The 21,375-nt window shown below is 35.3% G+C and overlaps 1 protein-coding gene across 2 annotated transcripts; it reads left to right on the top strand.

Moving 5' to 3' along the window:
• The first annotated feature begins 4,814 nt into the window (after window positions 1-4,814).
• On the top strand, window positions 4,815-21,152 carry mtmr1a (myotubularin related protein 1a). 2 transcript variants are annotated; one of them, XM_073836261.1, is made up of 16 exons: window positions 4,815-5,127; window positions 5,740-5,845; window positions 7,874-7,939; window positions 9,648-9,726; window positions 9,813-9,907; window positions 10,422-10,529; window positions 11,894-11,995; window positions 12,094-12,177; window positions 13,121-13,270; window positions 16,562-16,750; window positions 17,008-17,193; window positions 17,365-17,571; window positions 18,584-18,676; window positions 19,213-19,326; window positions 19,420-19,596; window positions 20,324-21,152. In XM_073836261.1, the coding sequence occupies exons 1-16, from the start codon at window positions 5,003-5,005 to the stop codon at window positions 20,489-20,491; spliced, it is 2,049 nt and encodes a 682-aa protein (XP_073692362.1). In that variant the 5' UTR covers window positions 4,815-5,002; the 3' UTR covers window positions 20,492-21,152. The 2 variants fall into 2 exon arrangements, with proteins under 2 accessions (XP_073692362.1, XP_073692363.1); XM_073836262.1 differs by lacking the exon at window positions 7,874-7,939 and adding an exon at window positions 7,521-7,544.
• The last annotated feature ends 223 nt before the right edge of the window (window positions 21,153-21,375 follow it).

Genomic DNA, 21,375 nt, shown 5'->3' with positions numbered 1-21,375 from the left:
CACTTATGGAATATATGATGCAGTGAGATTGCTGTAAGGTTTTATCTTTGTTAGGGGCTACAAATTAGAGTACTTCATAAGACCAATAAAGAAACCTTCTAGAAAGTATGTTCATTAACTGTATATGTACTCAATACTTGGTAGGGGCTTCTTTTGCTTTAATTGCTGCCTCAATTCAGCGTGGCATGGAGATGATCAGTCTGTGGTATGGAAGCCCAGGTTTCTTTGACTGTGGCCTTCAGTCTATTGTTTCTCATTTTCCTATTGACAATACCTCATAGATTCTCTATGGGGTTCAGGTCTGGTAAGTTTGCTGGCCAGTCAAGCACACCAACACCATGGTCATTTAACCAACTTTTGGTGCTTTTGGCAGTGTGGGCAGGTGCCAAATCCTGCTGGAAAATGAAATCAGCATCTTTAAAAAGCTGGTCGGCAGAAGGAAGCATGTAGTGCTCTAAAATTTCTTGGTAAACAGGTGCAGTGACTTGGTTTTCAAAAAAACATAGTGGACCAACACCAGCAGATCATCCCAAATCATCACAGACTGTGGAAACTTAACACTGGACTTCAAGCAACTTGGGCTATGAGCTTCTCCACCCTTCCTCCGGACTCCAGGACCTTGCTCTCATCCGAAAAGAGGACTTTGGACCACTGGGCAATAGTCTATTTCTTCTTCTCCTAAGCCCAGGGAAGACGCCTCTGATGTTGTCTGTGGTTCAGGAATGGCTTAACAAGAGGAATGTGACAACTGTAGCTAAATTCCTTGACACGTCTGTGTGTGGTGGCTCTTGATGCCTTGACCCCAGCCTCAGTCCATTCCTTGCAAAGTTCACCCAAATTCTTGAATCAATTTTGCTTCACAAGCCTCTCAAGGCTGCGGTTTCTTTCGGTTGGTTGTGCATCTTTTTGTCCCACACTTTTTCTTTCCACTTAACTTTCTGTAAACATGCTTGGATACAGCACTCTGTGAACAGCCATCTTTGGCAATGGATGTTTGTGGCTTACCCTCCTTGTGAAGGGTGTCAATGATTGTCTTCTGGACAACCGTCAGATCAGCAGTCTTCCCCATGATTGTGTAGCTTAGTAACCCAAACTAAGGGACCATTTTGAAGACTCAGGAAACCTTTGCAGGTGTTTTGAGTTGATTAGCTGATTGGCAAGTCACCATATTCTAATTTGTTGAGATAGTGAATTGTGGGTTTTTATTAAATGTGAGCCAAATCATCACAATTAAAAACAAACAAAAGTAATATCCCCTTTTTAAAATCAGGCCATTCTCAGCTTCTTGTCTTTGACGGAACACCAACAGAGGCCCCTCCCACGACAGTAGATTGACATGAGCATCTTACTTTAGACCCGCCCTCACCGTGCTGAAACAATCTGACTTCAATCGCCATTGTGTCGACTTAGGTGCAGAGGAAGACTCTAATTGAGCGATTAAGGTGTTCTATTGTTGGATGTAATAATGAACATAGCAGTAGTCATTTGCTCCCAACATCTGAGCTGCTTAAGAGGTAGAGGACAACATTACTTTCGTTTTTAAAAGGATCCCGATTTACACATGCGTCTCTGTTTGTGTGAATCTTAATAATGTGCTCGTTGGCAAGTTTTGCCGATAAACACAGCTAAATGCAGCTAAATGTGACTAAAGTAAACATTACAGCTCATAATTCCTCAGAAGAGGGGGGGGGGGGGGCGAGGAGAGCTTATTTGCATTTAAAGGGCCCATGCGATAAAATGAGCTGATATTTTGCAGAGCTGATTTTGACAAGGTAAAGGGGTGTTTTTACACTACTCTTGAGCATTTTTAACCAAAGTATGTTACATACTTTTCATTAAGACCGTTAAGAATCATATGAACTAGTGGAAAATGGGCATCCCCTTTAATACACGACTTTCCCAATTTGAGTTGAATTACTGAAAGAAATGAACTTTTCCACAACATTTTAATTTATATATTTATATTTTAATTTTATAATTTACCTGTATCTATCATGCTAATATGCTAATTACATAGCCAAAACATGTAGGCCTATCAGGCACCAGTATTCCTGGTCTAGGAGGAATACAAAGGAGTAATGATCATTTTAAGGTCCTGACGGCCGCCATTTTGAAAATGGGGCCTTTCTTGGCGTCCAACTTTGGTAAACTTTTAGTATGTTTTTAAGTACATCTGATACTACTGTAAACCACTGAGAAACCTTTTGTTAGAATTTTTTTGGGGTGAAGACATATTTGCAGCTGACTAACAGCTTAAAACATGACAATAACTGATTATTTTTAGCAGCAATAATCAGCAAAATATGCAAGTTTTGTTCGGTTCAGTAGCATTGTTTACATTCAGTGCTGCCAATATGGCCGATTGACAGGGGCGGACTGGGACAAAATTTCAGGCCGGGAAATCTCACACTCATCCAGGCCATCCCAAAAACCCACAACAAATTCTGAAACCATCGACAATATTTTTTTTTTTGTAAAGCCATCATTATTATCACATAAAAAGTATAATCCATTGGCTGGTGCCACGCAAAATAATTAAAGATTATCTCTTGAACTTCCATTTACATTTTTATAAAAATGTAAGTATTACATTAGGACCATGTGCTATTGTTTTATCTTGCCCAAATGTCAAAACTGTTGGCCTACAATAATAGCTACATCTTGAATATATCTTTAGTAAAATCCTAATACTGAATTTTTTTTTTTTTTTTTTTTTTTTTTTGCATTATCATAGGTCATGTTTTGTCCTTAGGAAAATTAACCATGGTTTAATTAGGCCTATGGTGAAAGTATAGTAGTAACTGTTTTTTTGTTTTTTTTGTTTTGTTTGTTTGGCATTTTGATTACAATTTGTATAACCAGAGTTTTACTACAAATACCATAACGTGTAGCAAAACCTTTTTTAATTTGTGGTTACCATAGTTTAACTATAGTAACAATGGTTTTTGGTTTTTAGTGAAAACATGGTTAATTTTTGTAAGGGTTGTATTGTTGTTAGCCTTAGCTCCTTCTAAACGTGTTATAAAACAATGTGAATATTTGTCTGCTAAATTCCTACTCTTTACAAAATTATGCCATTTTGTTAATTTTGCAGCAAACTGGCTGCTATTGATAATATTTGCAAGCAGTTTAATGCTTAACTAAGAAAACAAAACTACAATAGTCTATTTACAGATGTATCTGACCTGTAAATGAAGTACTGAACACAACAGGACAGTTTCGACTCTCTGCACCACCTGGGCGCTCCATTCTCGAGTCTTGAATTCTATTGGCGGACGCGCGGATGGGCGGAGCGTGCGCGTGGCGAATTGCGTTGTCAGTCAAGACGAACCGGATTACGATTTATTAGAGTATTATTATTGAATGGCGAATTTGGAAATAATCACTTTAGTACATTCGGCAGGCAACAGAAACAACAACAATGAAAATAAAATATAAATTAAAAAAATGGCAGCGGGCCAAATTGGCTGCCAGGCCACCGGGAATTGTCCCGGTTCTCCCGATGGTCAACTAAGTGTTTCCTTAGTTATATTCATGAGGTACATGCCTCAAGTTATCTATCACAATATATTTTTTATTGAAAATCAAAAAATGTACAAGTCCAGAATACAGTAAAAATTGTTATAATGTAAAATATTATTACAATTTAAAATTGTATGCTTTTTGTTTATGCATTTCATAATGTAATTGTAGTTGTTGTCTCATGATCCTTCAGAAATCATTAATGTGCCTTTGATGCTCAAAACAACTGTTGTGGTGATTTACTTTTTTTATGAACTGATACATTTTTTTTTCAATATTCTTTGTTGAATAGAGATTTCAGAAGAATAGCATTTATTTAAAAGTATTATACATATTTGTTTTAACCTTGAATTCTTTTTTTTTTTTTTTACAAAAAAAGGTTTGAACGGTAAGATTTTTAATGTTTTGCTCACCAAGCCTGCATTTATTTGATCCAAAATATAACGAAATCAGTAATATTGTAAAATATTTTTTACTACTTAAAATAACTGTTTTCTATTTGATTATATTTTAACATTTAATTTATTCCTGTAATCAAAGCTAAATTATTTTCAGCATAGCTCCAGTTTTCAGTGTCACATGATCCTTCAAAAATAATTCTAATATGCTGATTTGGCTTGTTATTATTAAATTAAATATTTATATTAAATATTGATTATTATCAATATTTAAAACATTTGAGTACATTTCATTTCAGGTTTCTTTGAGGAATAGAAAGATCCAAAGATCAGCATTAAATAAAAAGCTTTTGTAACATTATACACTATACCATTCAAAAGCTTGGAGTCAGAATAATTTTCTATTTATTTATTTAAAGAAATTAATACTTTTATTTAGCAAGGCTGCTTTGAATTGATCAAAAGTGACGATAAAGACATAATATAATGTTACAAAAGATTTCTATTTCAAATAAGTGCTGTTCTTCTAAACTTTATATTCTTAAAAACTTGAAAAAATTCTACTCAGCTTTTTCAACATAAAAATAAAGGAGTTTTTTTGGGCAGCAAATCAGAATATTAGAATGATTTCTGAAGGATCATGTAACTGGAGTAATGATGCAAAAAAACAGCTTTGAAATCAGGAATGAATTACATTTTAATATATATTCAAATAGAAAGCCGTTATTTTCAATAGTAAAAATATTTCACGTTTTTACTGTTTTGCTGTACTTTTGATCAAATAAATGCAGGCTTTGTGAGCAGAAGAGACTTACTTAAAAAACATTAAAAATCTTATATATCTACCGATATGTTAGCGATCTAAATATGGGTTATGGCGGCGGGGGAGGGGGTTTCGTCATGGCTGCTTCCTTGACATAAATAAAGAGAAACGCTATTTGTCAGCGGCAGAACAGGAAGCAGAGAGGCGACCGCAGAACAGCCACATAGAGATGACTTCCTAAGCAAACAGATTCCGCTAGCAGACTAGAGGAAGCTAAAAGACATTCACATCTTACAAGACGGAGCTGGGAAGGTGGGAAATGGAGAAACAGCAGCATTCGTCCGGTTCGGAGAGTCCGGTGCTTCCGCCTGTCCCGCGTAAACCCCGTAACCTCGGAGGAGGAATCCCTGCGCCTCGACAAGACAGCGTGGATTCATTAGACAGGTACAAGACTTGTTTTTATGCTCAAATGTACAATTACATATGTATTTTTCATAAATAAAGCGATGTACGATGTGCACGCGCGCGATACAGGCACGCCTGTTGTGATGGAGAGATAAAGACGCGTCCTATATATGTCTATTGTTGATATGATATTTACCTTGATATACTGTTCCATTATAGTTCGTATCTGCTTAGATAACATTGATATTAAAACTATTTCGTATTAAATGTTTTATATCCACCCGAAACTATCAGCACGCATCCTTGCATCATCATTTTAAGGTAACGTAGCTTATTACTTCTGTTACCATGAAGTGATACATTAACTGAAACAATAAGACATAAAAGAATTTTTATAAAGCCAGGATGTAAGTAGTTCTATATATGTTGTTGTATTTGTTCAGCAATAAAAGCTCAGCCTGTGTGACACATTTTTCTGACCTCACATCGCCATCTGTCATCTTTAGCAGACCACAGGATATCAGCACTGCACATTAATACATGCCTCTAACTATGCCAGTATGGAGCTTGTAGTTTCACATAATAACAGCTAATGGCAGATGCATTGACTGAAGCACTTGCTTGAGTGTGTTGTTTTTCTTTCTCACATAGTCCTACTGGATCTCATGTGGAGTGGTGTAAACAGCTGATAGCGGCCACTATCTCAAGCCAGATCTCTAGTGGTGTCCCTCCAGAAGCCATTACTCGTGAATGCAAGGTTAGAGAATGTTTTTCACTCTGTTGTATAGAATAAGTAAGAGATAATGTACAGCCAGTTGGTCGTTGCCACAAAATAAACTCATACGGAGTGAACCCATGAACAGGTTTGTTTTGTAATAATGGCCAACTAACTGTATGTGATCCCAACTTAATTCTCTGTTTACAAAATAAATACATTTATGGAAGTTAAATATTGATTTAAGTTTAAATATGACATTATTAATATGAAATACGTTATATTTAAGCCTAGAAAAATTATATTTAGAATAAACGTGGCCCAGCGTTAAGTTTTTTTTTGTCTTGGAGTGAGCCATTATGATATTGTGTTTTGATTGACAGATTGGGAAGAAGATAGATTTCAGGGTAAGGGTGATGAAAGTGCGGTGTTTGTCAGTTGCTTTAATAGGACCAATGCTTTGACCTGCTTTGAGCTGTAAATTAGAAATATATATATATATATATATTACAAATATATAACTACTGGTTTGTGCAATCTTAGTCTGTGCTACCTTTGTTTTTAGTATAGTATTTTGCACACTGTCTTTTTGTTACGTGTTTGTCTTCTGTTCATAAGCCCTTGTTTTTCCTTTCAAAGTGTTAAAGTGAGAATCTTTTTAAGAAGTTTCTTATTGTCATATTTTATTGCATATTCTGTGGGATATTCTGTAAAGATGACAATAGTAATCAAGGGCACCGAGTTTAGTACAGTAATGATAATCATCCTGTCTGGACGGGAAAATCTTTTAAAATAAAATGATATAATTAAAATTCAGTAAAAGTAAAATACCATTTGCAATTAATATACACTATAGTTCATAAGTTTGGGGTCAGTACAATTTTTTTTTTATGTCAGTAAAGGAGTCTTTTATGCTCACCAAGGCTGCATTTATTTGAATAAAAATACATCAAAACAGTAATATTATGAAATGTTATTACACATTAAAACAACAGTTATTATATAACAGTTAAAAAATTCTAATATGTTTTTAAATGCAATTTATTCCTGTGATGGCTTAATAATAATAATAATAATATATATATATATATATATATATATATATATATATATATATTAATATTTTGCTTAATTTTAACAATTTTTTTCAGGATTCGTTAAAAATAGAGAGCTCAGAAGAACACAATTTATTTTAATTTATTTTAATTTATTTTTTATGTTTTTTTTTTTTGTAATGATGTAAACATCACTTTTAATCAATTTAGTGCATTCTTGGTGAACTTACTGACCCAACACTTTTAAATGGTAGTGTGTGTGTGCTTAACATTTTTCTTTAGAATTTAAATAATATATAATTTTTTACACATTATAATAATAAGAATTATTTTTTTTATATTACAGTAGGCAACTGAGAAAATGGTAATGGGCCTAAAAATAGGCTTTGGGATTTTTTTCTCGCAAAAAAAAAACAAAACAAAAAAACTTTCATTTCTGATTTCGTGGTAAAATATGACTTGGAAATTTCTTGACATTTTGTCTAAGATTCAGTCTAATGTGTGTTAAGTCTGTGTGCCTTTTTTGTGCCTACATGTTCATAAAAGTGTGTGTGTGTGTGTGTGTGTGTGTGTGTGTGTGTGTGTGTGTGTGTGTGTGTGTGTGTGTGTGTGTGTGTGTGTTTGTAACTCATTTTTGTCTGATGTCTATGTGTGATCTCCAGGTATCCAGGAGGCCAAACTTGAGGGTAAGGCTGAAAATCACGAGATCTGTACTGAAACACACACATTTGAATTATTTAGTTGCCATTAGCTCAGATCTTCTAGTGTAGTAGTGACGGCTGAGCAGCTGTATGTTTTTGGTGTGTTCTCTCTTTCTTCTTAAATCACGCATCCTGTCTCTGTGTCAGGATATGACCTATCAACCCTAAAGAGCAGCTACTCTCCCTCTTTCTCTTTCCAAAGCAGACACTTAAACAATAGAAACTTTTTAACAAACTTTTCTTTCTCCCCTTTTTTTCCTTTCATTCTTTCTTTCTGTCACATAATCTCTATCTCTTCTGCATCTGATGCTCAGTCTCAGGACTCTGGTGAAGATGGCTGTCAGTTTGACAGTGACTATGAACTGCCATCTCACACTACGGCAAGTTTCTCTCGCTTCAACACTACTTGCTAACTACTTCTCTCTTCTGTTTCCACTCACAGTACTGCTGCTTTATGATAGCACCTGTTTTTATTAAGAGAAAACACACTACTTTTCAAAAGTTTGAGGTCAGTAAAAAGGTTTTCTTTTAAAAAAAGTTAATACTTCTATTGAGCAAGGATGTTAAATTGATCATTTTTGCAACAATGTAAATATCTTCACTATTTTAAATACATACTGTTTATTTGATCTTGGAAAAACATGGTTTCCACAAAAATATTAATTAGCTTAAAGGAGTAGTTCACTTTCAGAACAAAAATTTACAGATAATGTACTCACCCCCTTGTCATCCAAGATGTTCATGTCTTTCTTTCTTCAGTCATAAGGAAATTATATTTTTTGAGTAAAACTTTTCCGGATTTCTCTCCATATAATGGACTTCTATGGTGCCCCTGAGTTTGAACATCCAAAATGCAGGTTAAATGTAGCTTTAAAAGGGCACCAAAATGATCACAGCCGAGGAAAAAGTTATTTCCTAAAAACATTTACAACTTATTTACTTTTTTATCTCAAACGCTCGTCTTGCAGAGACAAGAATTTGAGGTCAAAAGTATATAAATTGTAATTTTTTTTTTTAGAAAATAACCCATCATTTTGCTAGATAAGACCCTTCTTTCCTTGGCTGTGATCGTTTAGAGCCCTTTGAAGCTGCATTTAACTGCATTTTGGAAATTCAAACTCGGGGGCACCATAGAAGTCCATTATATGGAGAGAAATCCTGAAATGTTTAAATCAAAAAAACACCATTTCTTTACGACTGAAGAAAGTAAGACATGAAAATCTTGAATGACAAGGGGGTGAGTACATTATCTGTAAATTTTTGTTCTGAAAGTGAACTACTCCTTTAAAGAAGAAATATATCTTGAGCACTAAATCAGCGTATCAGAATGATTTCTGAAGAATCATGTGTGAGGACTGGAGAAATGATGCTGAAAATTCAGCTTTGCCATCACAGGATAGCCTGGGTTTTCCCATGCTGCCTCACGCGCTGCACGATTTTATTCACGCTGCTAGGCAGCCTGGAGTCCATGGACCAAATTTTCACCTCAGATAGGGAACCAATCACAGAACGGGGAGGCAGCAGCAAGACGATGACGCCTTCAATGCGACTCACCGAAGCAGATTGTTTATAACTATGGATCCAGCATGGCAGCAGACGCGAAGTTATCTTTCGATGCAGCCTTAGATAGTGTTCTAAATAGTTTAGAACGCAAGTTTATTTTGAAAAAAGAGCAACTTTTAGCGTTAAACCGCATTTGATAGACATTCGTAGCACCCAATAAACGGCTCTGGGCATTCGTAAACCACGCCTCAAATACGAGAAAATGAACATGTGGTTCCCAGACCACGAATCATGACGTTGTCATGACGTGGTTAGGCGTTAGCCACGCTGATCACAGGAATAAAATTTTAAACAATGAAATAGAAAAAATTTTTCAAAATGGTAGTACTATTTTACAGTATTACCTTTTTTTTGTACAGTATGTTTGATCAGATAAATGAAGCCTTGGTGAGCATTAGAGATCATTAATAAAATCTTACCCACCCCAAACTTTTGAACGGTAGTGTTTAAACAAGATATCAGCCGAATAAAATAGCTTCTGTGTGAACTTTGAGAGGTTTTGTCTTTTTTTTTTTTACCCTGTAGCAAGTTTTCAAGGATGCACGAAAGCAGGCGCCCATGGATGAAGTCCCACTGGTCCCTGGAGAGACAATCAAAACCACTGGTATGTCGGATCAATCGTGGTGACTCTTGTTTCCTGTTTCTGCTTGTGTGGTGTTGCGTAACATTTGTTATCTTCTGTCTCTGCAGTTAAAGATGTGATGTATATCTGTCCTTTCACTGGAGCTGTGACCGGCACACTCACAGTCACAGACTATAAACTCTACTTTGTCAGTCTAGAACGGGTACGGAGGAAAAAATTTTTATTTATACTCTTTGTCTATGTCAAGATCAATATGTGACCCTGGACCACAAAACCAGTCTTAAGTAGCACGGGCTACCAAAAATACATTGTATGTGTCAAAATTATCTATATTATATTTTTCTTTCATGCCTAAAATCATTAGGATATTAAGTAAAGATCATGTTCCTTAAAGATATTTTGTACATTTCCTACTGTAAATATATCAAAACTTTTTTTTTATTAGTAATATGCATTAAGAACTTCATTTGGACAACTTTTGATTTTCTCAATTACAGATTACAGATTTTAAAATAGTTGTATCTCGGCCAAATATTGTCCTATCCATAACAAACCATTCATCAATAGAAAGCTTATTTATTTAGATTTCAGATGATGTGTAAATCTCAATTTAAAAAAATTAACCCTTATGACTGGTTTTGTGATCCAGGGTCACATATTTTCTTGTGTTGTATGCCCAAATGATAACATTAAACTTATTCCATCCATTTCTGCAGGATGCTCCTTTCATATTGGATGTGAACCTGGGTGCCATCAGCAGGCTGGAGAGTATCAGTGTACAGAGTCTTGGGGAGAATACTAGTGGCATGGAGATCGTCTGTAAGGTCAGATGCACCACCTTCCACCCACATGCTAGTGTGTTCCACCCGTAGAAAACATCCACCCACAACAATAGTGCTCAGTGTCAGTGTTTGGATTAAACACAGAGTCTGTCTACAGGGTTAATTATTGTCTTAGCTGATTCATGGCCCAATGCATCTGTTTGTCTGGACAAAATAATCATAATCAGCTCTACTGATTCATCTTTTTTTTTTACTGATTTCCTTTCAGTATTCTTATATAAAAAAAAAAAAATTATATTAGGCCTAAACGGCTACTAATGTATTTGGCGACCAATGCATGAATACACTTCTCACGTAAGTGTATATACACTACTGTTTAAATGTTTGGGGTCACAGAAATCACTCTAATATGTTAATTTAGTGCTTGATAAACTTTTATTATTATTATTATTATTATTATTATTATTATTATTATTATTATTATTATTATTATTATTATTATCAATGTTTAAAACAGTTGTGCTGCTTAATAGTTTAGTGGAAACGCTGATACATTTTTTAGGATTCTTTTAGGAGATCTTTTGTAATATATTTTACTGTTTATTTCTATTAAAATCATCTTACTGACCCCAAACTTTTAAATGGAAAAGTACAAAAATATTTATTCAGAATATATATATATATATATATATATATATATATATTGTAATTATATTTTAATTTTTTACATTAAATATAGAAATATAGGTTAAATAAAGCAAATCAATATTTACCTCAGTATTTTAGGGATCATAATAAATAAAAAAATTATCTGTGATTTTATTTGTAGATTGTGTTGTTAAAATTGGTGTCTAAAGCATGAAATTTGAATTCTATTAAAGGGATAGTTCACCAAAAACAAATCTGTCATTAATTACTCACCCTCATGTTGTTCCAAACCCGTAAGACCAAACTAAGATACACAACACAAATTAAGATATTTTTGATGAAGTTCGAGAGCTTTCTGACCCTCCATGGACAGCAAGGGAACAAAGCACAGACTGATTATTACATTTGTTTTTTTTTGAGTACAAAAAGTATTCTTGTTGATTCATGAAATTACGTTTGGACCACTGATGTCACATGGACTGTTTTAAAGATGTCCTTACTATGTTTCTGTGGTTACCTTGCTGTCTCTGGAGGTTCAGAAAGCTTTCAGATTTGATTGAAATATCTTATTTGTTTTGAAGATGAACAAAGGTCTTACAGGTTTGGAACAGCATGCGGGTGAGTAATTAATGACAGCATTTTCATTTTCGGGTGAACAGACTCTTTAAAAGGAAAATAGATCTAATGCAATTTGGTTTGATTTCAGCCTCAAAAACTGCAATTTGTCCATGCCAACAATTTATGATTTGTCTCAATAGGATATGAGGAGTCCGAGGTTTGCTTATAAAAATGAAGAGCAAAGCAACCTGGAAATTTTGGAGGTGTTGACCAAGTATGCCTTCCCTGTTTCCAATGAGCTGGTATGCCATGGCTCCATTCAAAGCAGTGAACTCTCAGTAATTACTTGAGTGCAGTTGCTTCATGTACCACAATCCATTTGTTCCTTTTTCGTTTCCAGTCCCTATTCGCATTTCAATACAAAGAGCAGTTTCCAGAGGATGGATGGAAGGTTTATGATCCAGTGGCAGAGTATAAAAGAATGGTGAGATGTGCACTGCACTGAAAAATAACAGACTTGTTTAACCCCTTAACTGTCACCCCCATTTTTTTAAATATGCGTGAATGTGCACTATCCTAACTTCAGTTGTTGTAATTCATGAACACTTTGGAATACAGATCTAAGGTTGGTCTCTTTTTAAAGAAGACAATCAGCAGATTATTGCAGAAGTGAAATTTTTTCAAAAAAATAAAGTATCAACAAATTATAGAAGTTTAAATTTACTGTAAATAAAATGCACTGTACAATTTTTATTATATTTTATATAAAATACATATTTTACATAACAGGTTTTATCCTAAATTTGATATCAAATTGAAGCCTCACATCTAAATAAGTTATGTTCCAAATTTGAAGTTGATATGAAAAAAATTAAGGTTCCTGTGAAAGTTTGTTTAGGGCGTTATACCACAAACAGCCACCGGGTGCCATCCAAATGCCATATATATTTTTTATGCATTTTTCTGTCACAAAAGTCTAAATTTTTCAGAGAATTTTCGTTCTATCACAAAATAACCACCAAATATGCAATCCTGAGACTCAGACCTTTCCAATGATATGTTTTTTGTCAAGAATGTAAAAAGTTGTGATTCTAAAAGACCGTAATGCATTTTGTAATATGACACTGCTAAGGGGGAGGAGACCGCCAAACGATTTTAAAGTACCATTTCCATGGTAAAGCAATGTCCGATTTCAAAATGGTTTTCACAGGATGATTCTTGAGATTCTAACCTTTCAAGTGATATATAATTTATGATGGTTACTAAAACATTTGATAGAGAAAAAGGACAACGGAAAAAAGAGCGCCAAGCGTCCCACAGGTGGGACGGTGACAGTTAAGGGGTTAACTGAATACATTAATTCAGAATAATATGGCTTCATTCAGCCTTTATATAGTTCTCTTTTCTCTTCTCCACACTGTCTGCAGGGTTTGCCAAACGAGAGCTGGACCATTAGTAAAATCAACAGTAATTTTGAAGTGTGTGACACTTACCCTGCTCTGCTCATCACCCCAACCAGTATTAAGGAGGATGAGATCAAACGAGTGGCCTCTTTCAGAGTAAAACATCGCATACCAGTAAGTGAACGTGTGTGTTAGTGCAGCGTTTCTTTACAATTTTTTTTCCAATGTTTGATTTTACACATTTAAGTCTAGGGTTGTCACTGTCAGCATGTCACACATTCAGCAGCATGCCCTTCAGAGAAAGTGAATGTGGACACACTAAGTTCAAAAGGGTTTTTGTTTTAAATAAATACTTCAAGACATTTAAAGGCACAATATGTAAGTTTTTGCCGCTAGAGGGCGCATATTCAAAACAAAGACATTTGATGATAGGGTTGGGAATCGAAAATCGATTCCGTTTCTGGAATCGGATACTTGTTATAAAATTAAAATTTCGATTCCTCTTATCGATTCCTGGGTGCAATTTTTCATCTAGTGATCTGCCAGGACCTTCCGCGTGTGCAATCTGCCAGGACCTTATGTGGTAATGTACACATCAGTTTACAAGATGGATTGCGCGAAGTGCTCAAAAGTGTGGCTACGCTTTGTAAAAACCGAAGACAAATCTACCGCTGCACGCAAACTTCATCTGCAAGGGACGAATGTTAGTCCCGCGCCCGCCCGCTCCAAAAGGAATATATGTTATTTCATCCCGCAAAAGCCCACATAAAAGTAACTTATACCCCGCAGCAAGACAGGTATCTACCTCATCTCTTGGCTGCATGAAACAAACCCTCCCGTTAATGTAAAGGCAAAGATGATCAGAGTAACAGTAACGAACTTGCACATGCCTAATGTATTCATTCTTGTAAATCGGAGTCGTACATAACGCACGCATAAGTCCACTGTTGATTCACAAACTATTCATGATTTCGGGGCTCTGATCCATAGTATTTTTGCGTGAAATTTCAAAATATTTGCATAGTTTTCAAAATGAATGTCCTTTGAGTGTTTTATAATGAATGCTTACCCATAGAGGTGGATCTTGTAAGGGTCAGTGGTGTTTATGCACATATGAGCACCAGCATCAACAGCTTTAGAATGTATTTGCTGTATTTTTCCTTTATATGTTTATTTTATAATAAATACAAACCGTAGATATTCAGTCACTTAAGAAAGAGTACTCTGAAGTTGTAAAGAATGTCTAAATTAAATAATTTAGGAGATTTAAGTCTGTATATGTACATACATGTTAAAAAGTTTTTAAATGCAAAAGTATAGCTTTGATTTAAAGTTTGTTTGAATATTTTTTTATAACATGCAGGAGAAAAATAAAAAGGCACAACAAATGTTTTGATTAATAAAAAGGTTCAAAAATAAACACCTTTAGAGGAAATGTCAGGCATAGGGGGGCCTTGCAAAATTTACCCGAGAAGGAGTGGGCCCCTGGTATAAAAAAAAAGGTTGAGAACCCCTGTAATAAAATAATATGTTGCAAGCAAGCACTGAAAATAAACATGTTTGAGATATTAATGTTTGACTTTTGTTGTTGTTGTTTTTTACTAAACTGGAATCGAAACTGGGAATCGAAAAGAATCGGAATCGATAAGTGGAATCGGAATCGATAAAGTTCAAATGATACCCAACCCTATTTGATGATGCAGTGATTGAGTGTGGAATCATGGGAGTTGTGGTCTTCATCCTCACAGCTGATGCAATCCGATGGGACATGGGCAGAAATCATGTTCATGGATGAGCTAATGTATTAAAGACTTATTATAGTCACTGTATTAAGCAGAGTGCTGCTGAAAGGTGGAGCGATTGCTAATGAAGGACGAGTGCGATACATGGCTCGAAAGCAGCAGAGCTTTTATTATGCCACAGTCGACCGCTTCCTCTTCCAGTCATGCGTATGTAGGAAAAAGCATTACTGTTTTATCATTGTAGATACAATTGATTGTGTTGAAAGTTCTGTTATGATGCTACTTTGTGCGTTCGTCACCTGTCCAGTAAAATGCATAACATATTAATGTGTCTTAGGGGTTACCACGTTTTCTACAAAATAAAACCGGCAAAATCGAGGGTGTATGATGCCATTGGCATGCAACGCAATGACACGGTCCGTTAAACTAGTTAAAATTGCTTATTTCTCTGGATTTACACATTCTTCGAAACATAGGGGATAATGTAAGTATACAAGTCAGCGAAATATATAACAATGTTCTAGTGGTTTTTGGTCAAAAAATGTTATATATTGTGCCTTTAAAGACAGTTAAGACATTTATAATTCTAAATAAATGCTGTTCTTTTGAACTTTGTATTCATCAGAGTCCTAAAAACAATTGTGTCACAGTTTCCACAAAATATTAAGCAATACAACTGTTTGCAACATTGTTAATAAGTACTGTTTCTTGAGCACAAATGAGCATATTAGAATGATTTCAGAAGGATCATGTGACCATTAAAACAGGAGTAATGGCTGCTGAAAATTCAGCTTTAATCACAAAAAAATAAAATACACAATAAAATGCTTTTTAAAATTTCTGAAAATAGAAAATACTCACTCTAATATCATCCAAGATGTTTATGTCTTTCTTTCTTCAGTAGAAAATAAATTAAGGTTTGTGAGGAAAAATATGTATGAAATATGATTTTTCTCCATTTAGTGGACTTCAGTGGGGATCAATGGGTTGAAGGTCCAAATTGCTGCTTCAATGCAGCTTTAAAGGGCTCTACATGATCCCAGCCGAGGAATAATTGTCTTATGTAGCAAAATTATCTGTCGTTTTCTAAAAAAAAATGTGCTGTGCCCACGACTTCGTTAGTTACATAGTCAAATGTCCAAAGAAAGTCAAATGCCCTTTACAAAAACAGGTAAAACAACAATTTTGGATGATTTAAAGGTTAAAGGTTAAAAAGTATACAAATATTAATTTTTTTTTAGAAAATGACCAATTGTTTCGCTAGATAAGACCCTTATTCCTCAGCTGAGATTGTGTAGAGCCCTTTGAAGCTGCATTGAAACTGCAATTTGGACTTTTAACTCCCATTGAAGTCCACTATATGGAGAAAAATCCTTGAATGGTTTCCATAAAAAACATTAATTTCCTTTTGACTGAAGAAATAAAGATATGAACATCTCGAATGACATTGGTGCATTTTTCTTCACTTTTGGTGGCGTTTTTGCCCATGCACTGGTTAATTTCAAATGCTGTTCAGTACTAATACCAGTGAAATGTTACCAGTAATTATTAAAGTGGTAAGTGGTAAAATAGCTAAAATAACAACAGAATGAAAATATAAATAAAGTAAACAATACTGTTTAAATATATTTAAATTGAAAAAACAGTCCAGAAACTACTAAAATAATTGATGGGTGAACATTCAAAAGCAGTCTGGACTTCTGTACCTCATTTTCTCTTTCAGGTCCTCTCATGGATTCATCCAGAAACTCAGGCCACTATAGTTCGCTGTAGTCAGCCCATGGTGGGCCCGACAGACCGCCGGTGTAAGGAGGATGAGCATTACCTCCAGACCATCATGGATGCCAATGCACAGTCCCATAAACTCACCATATTTGATGCTCGACAGAACACTGTGGCTGATAATCACAAGGTAATAGTGATTTCCATGATTTGATGTTTTTCAGTTTAGTACATCATTGTTGCAGAGTTTTTTTTAGGGGAAATGTAGAGAAAAGATTTGAATTTGTCTCTCTCACACTTAATGCACACACCCTCATGTCGTTTTCCGCAAATGTAGGTTTGAATTATTGAGTAGCCATCTGTGCTAATGTATATCGAAAGATCCTGGAGATGAAAATGGAAACCAAGAATGTTCCCTACTAATTTATCTGCTGTTTCATGCCTTAGGCTAAGGATGGAGGTTATGAGAATGAGAATTTCTACCCCAACATGGAGCTGAATTTCCTGGAGATCCCAAACATTCATGTTATAAGAGAGTCTCTGCGTAAGCTGAAGGAGGTCGTCTACCCAACCATCGACGATCCCCACTGGCATTCGGCCATAGATGCCACACACTGGCTGCAGTACATGCGGGTAAACACTAACTATAATCTTTATTCCTAAAATATGAATTCATAATAGATCGTTTTGTTCTCATACTCACCTTTATAAGCAAATATTTGAAACTTCTACATGCTTTTCATGAGTAGATGCTGAGTGACTGCTTCAAATGCTTTTAAAGGAATCGACTCTCTCTCTTTCTAGCTATTGCTGGCGGGTGCGGTGAGAATTGCAGATAAGGTTGAGTCGAGTAAGAGCTCTGTGGTGGTGCACTGCAGTGACGGCTGGGACCGCACAGCTCAGCTCACCTCTCTGGCCATGCTGATGCTGGATTCATACTACAGGACTCTCAGGGGCTTCCAGGTGCTGCTGGAGAAGGAATGGATCAGCTTTGGACACAAGTTTGCTGCGGTGAGGGAAGCTGAGAGTGAAAAAGAACCTATGTGGGGTAGAAAACTGAATTCAACCAATCAGACGAGCATGTAATCAAGTGTTATTAATGTTTGAAATTGTTTTGTTACTTAAAGGGATAAACCCGTTCCAAACCCGCAAGACCTTCGTTCATCTTCAGAACACGTATTACATATTTTTGATGAAATCCGAATGCTTTCTGACCCTGCATAAACAGCAGCACAACTACCACATTCAAGTCCCAGAAAAGTAGTAAGGAGATCATTAAAATAGTCCATGTGGCATCAGTGGTCAAACCGTAATGTTATGAAGCTACTAGAACACTTTTTGTGTGCAAAGAAAACAAAAATAATGACTCTATGCAACAATTCAACTAGGCAGAGTCGGAAAGCTCTCAGATTTCATCAAAAATATCTTAATTTGTGTTCTGAAAATGAAAGAAGGACTGAAAGGAGAAGTTCATTTCCAGAACAAACATTTATGGATAATTTACTCACCCCCTTGTCATTCAAGATGTTCATGTCTTTCTGTCTTGAGTTGTAAAGAAATTATGTTTTTTGAGGAAAACAGTTCAGGATTTCTCTCCATAAAATGGACTTCTGTGGTGCCCCCGAGTTTGAACTTCCAAAGTGCAGTTTAAATGCAGCTTCAAAGGGCTCTAAGAAAAATAAGGGTCTTATCTAGCGAAACGGTCGGTTATTTTCTAAAAAAGAGACATGAACATCTTGGATGACAAGGGGGTGAGTGTAAATTTTTGTTCTGGTAGTTAACTTTTCCCTTCTAAGGGTTTGGAAGAACATGAAGGTGAGTAATTAATGACAATTTTAATTTTAGGGTGAACTATCCCTTTAATATTTTTTTTCAGGATTCTTGGAAAATTCTAAATACATTTATTTTAAATACATTTATAAAATAACCAAAAAAAAAAAATACTTTAAAAAGTCACTGAACAAATTGTGTCCTTGCTGAATAAAAGTATTAATTGCATTAAAATAATCTCTTTTTATCACAGCGTGTTGGTCATGGAGATCAAAATCATGCAAACTCTGAGCGCTCGCCTCTATTTGTGCAGTTCATAGACTGTGTTTGGCAAATGATGAGACAGGTGAGCTGTACCTTTTTTGCTATCTAAGCACTATTTCCATTTGTGACCCTGGACCACAAAACCAGTCATAAGTGTCAAATTTTTAAAATTGAGATATATGCATCATTTGAAGGCTGAATAAATAAGCTTTCCATTGATGTATGGTTTGGACAATATTGTTAGGATAGGACAATATTTGGCAGATATACAACTATTTGAAAATCAGGAATCTGAGGGTGCAAAAGATTCAAAGTATTGAGAAAATTAAAGTTGTCCAAATGAAGTTCTTAGCAATGCATATTAACTATTAAAAAATTAAGTTTTGATATATTTACGGTAGGATATTTACAAAATATTTTCATGGAACATAACCTAATGATTTTTGCCATACAAGAAAAATCTATAATTGTATTTTTGGCTATTGCTTCAAATATACCTGTCCTACTTAAGACTGGTTTTGTGGCCAGGTTTCACATTTAGTAACATGTATATTTGTAATGTAATGTTATGTTTTGTTTATAATGAAAATGTATATTTATAATGTAATGTGTTTTCAGTTTCCCGCTGCCTTTGAGTTTAATGAGCTCTTCCTCATCACCATCCTGGATCACCTCTACAGCTGCCTGTTTGGTACATTCCTTTACAACAGCGAACAGGAGCGAGTGGAAAAGGCATGTACCACTGTGCCAACTCTGGGGGGATTTAATAGTAGTTTTGATTGACTAGAGATGTTTCATTGCTGATATTTTCTTTCTGTTTTTCAGGAAGTGAACAGTAAAACAGTATCTTTGTGGTCCTACATCAATAGCCAGCCAGAGGACTTCACAAACCCCTTTTATGTAGACTATGAAAACCATGTTCTGTACCCTCTGGCCAGTCTAAGACATCTGGAGCTGTGGGTTGGATACTACGTACGCTGGAACCCCCGCATGAGACCACAGGTGCAAAATGTTCTCAACACATAAACATTCTTAAAGGGATAGTTCACCCAAAACTGAAAATTCTGTCATTAATTACTCACTCTCATGTCGTTCCAAACCCGTAAAACCTTCATGCATCTTAGAAAAACAAATTTATATTCTCAATATTTTCATAAATATCTTTGTTTTCAAATCCGAGAGTTTCTAGACAGCAAGGGTCCTACCACAGTCAGGATATTGTTAAAATAACTCATGTTACATCAGTAGTTCAACCATAATTTTAATACTTTCCAAAATGGTGCTAGAGTGACACAGAGAAGAATTGTTGAATAAAGTAATTTTTCAGTTATTTTTTTAATTTTCTGCACAAAACGTATTCTCATAGGTTCATAAAATAACCACTGATGTCACTTTGACTTTTTTGTTGATGTTATTGGTACCTTTCTGGACCTTAACTGTGGTAGGACCCTTGCTGCCTATGGAGGGTCAGATGCTCTCGGATTTCATCCAAAATATCTTAATTTGTCTTCCGAAGATGAACAAAGGTCTTACGCGTTTGGAACAGCATGAGGGTGAATAATAAATGACAGAATTGTCATTTTTGGGTTAACTAACCCTTTGACCAATTCACAAACAATTAGTATAATCATGTGGTTGCTAGTGATTGCTACTCAAACTAGAGGATTTATAACTGACACCAGCTCTCTGAGGAAACTAAAATGTGGTTTGTGTATCCACTTTTGATCAGATGCCTGTGCACCAGAACCTGAAGGACTTGCTGTATCTGCGTGCCGAGCTACAGAGGAAGGCGGAGGAGTTACAGAAAGAAGTATCTTCATCACGCTCGATTTCCTCTTCATCAGAGCATGCATATTCTCCCTCACATGGCGGTACTCCTCTACACACCTCTGTGTAAAGTACATTAGAGAATTCATTATTACCAGAATGTGTGGAAGGAATCTATAGGCTACAGTAAACATGGTAATGTGAAGTCTAAATCTGTTGGCCGTTTGTCACTGGATAATGCTTCGGGCAGGATGTATAGAGGCCCAGCACATACACGTGTGAAAACTTGCATGAAAACCCAAAAAGAGGATGGTCCCCCACAATTCATTTCAGTTGTGTGGAAGTGCTGTTATAAACGTTCTTCTGATCAGATAACCAGGAAAGCTTTCAATCGTGATTGAGGTTATAAACAATAGGCCAGTATTTTACCTTGACTCGTAATTATTGACATAAGTTTTAATAATTTATTTATATGTAGTCAAAGTATGAACATCTTCTATTTTAATCACAGCATTTCTGTGACATTGTGCTTTTTCCTCGTTTTTGTGATAGTTTTACTTTACTGCCTCAGCATTGCCTGCCTTTGTGCCAATACCAGTTCAACCTTTTAACAATTCTTTGTAAAATCTTACATGAATATCTTATTCCCCTACCTATGAACGTATGTTCATATTCATATTGTCTTGTGTTCAAGTTTATTTGATTAGATTTTACTAGATACATTTTTATACAAGCAGTGGGATTTTGAATATTGCTGTTGCAATACTGCCATTTTGGAACCACATATTGCGTTTGTTAGTATGAAAGTGTAATTGGTTTTTAATGTGCACACCCTATTACTGCACTACTACTGTACTTTCATGTACTACTGATATTTATGTTTACACAAGGTAAATAGGGACCATCTATATGTGTATATATATCTCAACACATGTTTGATTAAGCAAGTGCGAGGAATTTTTTTTTCTTCGATCTGTGAATCACTCGCATATTTATACCATTCCTATTTAATTG

This window comes from Garra rufa, chromosome 3, assembly GCF_049309525.1.
Source record: "Garra rufa chromosome 3, GarRuf1.0, whole genome shotgun sequence".
Taxonomy (NCBI): Eukaryota; Metazoa; Chordata; class Actinopteri; order Cypriniformes; family Cyprinidae; genus Garra; species Garra rufa.
This window is presented reverse-complemented; position numbering and strand designations above follow the sequence as displayed.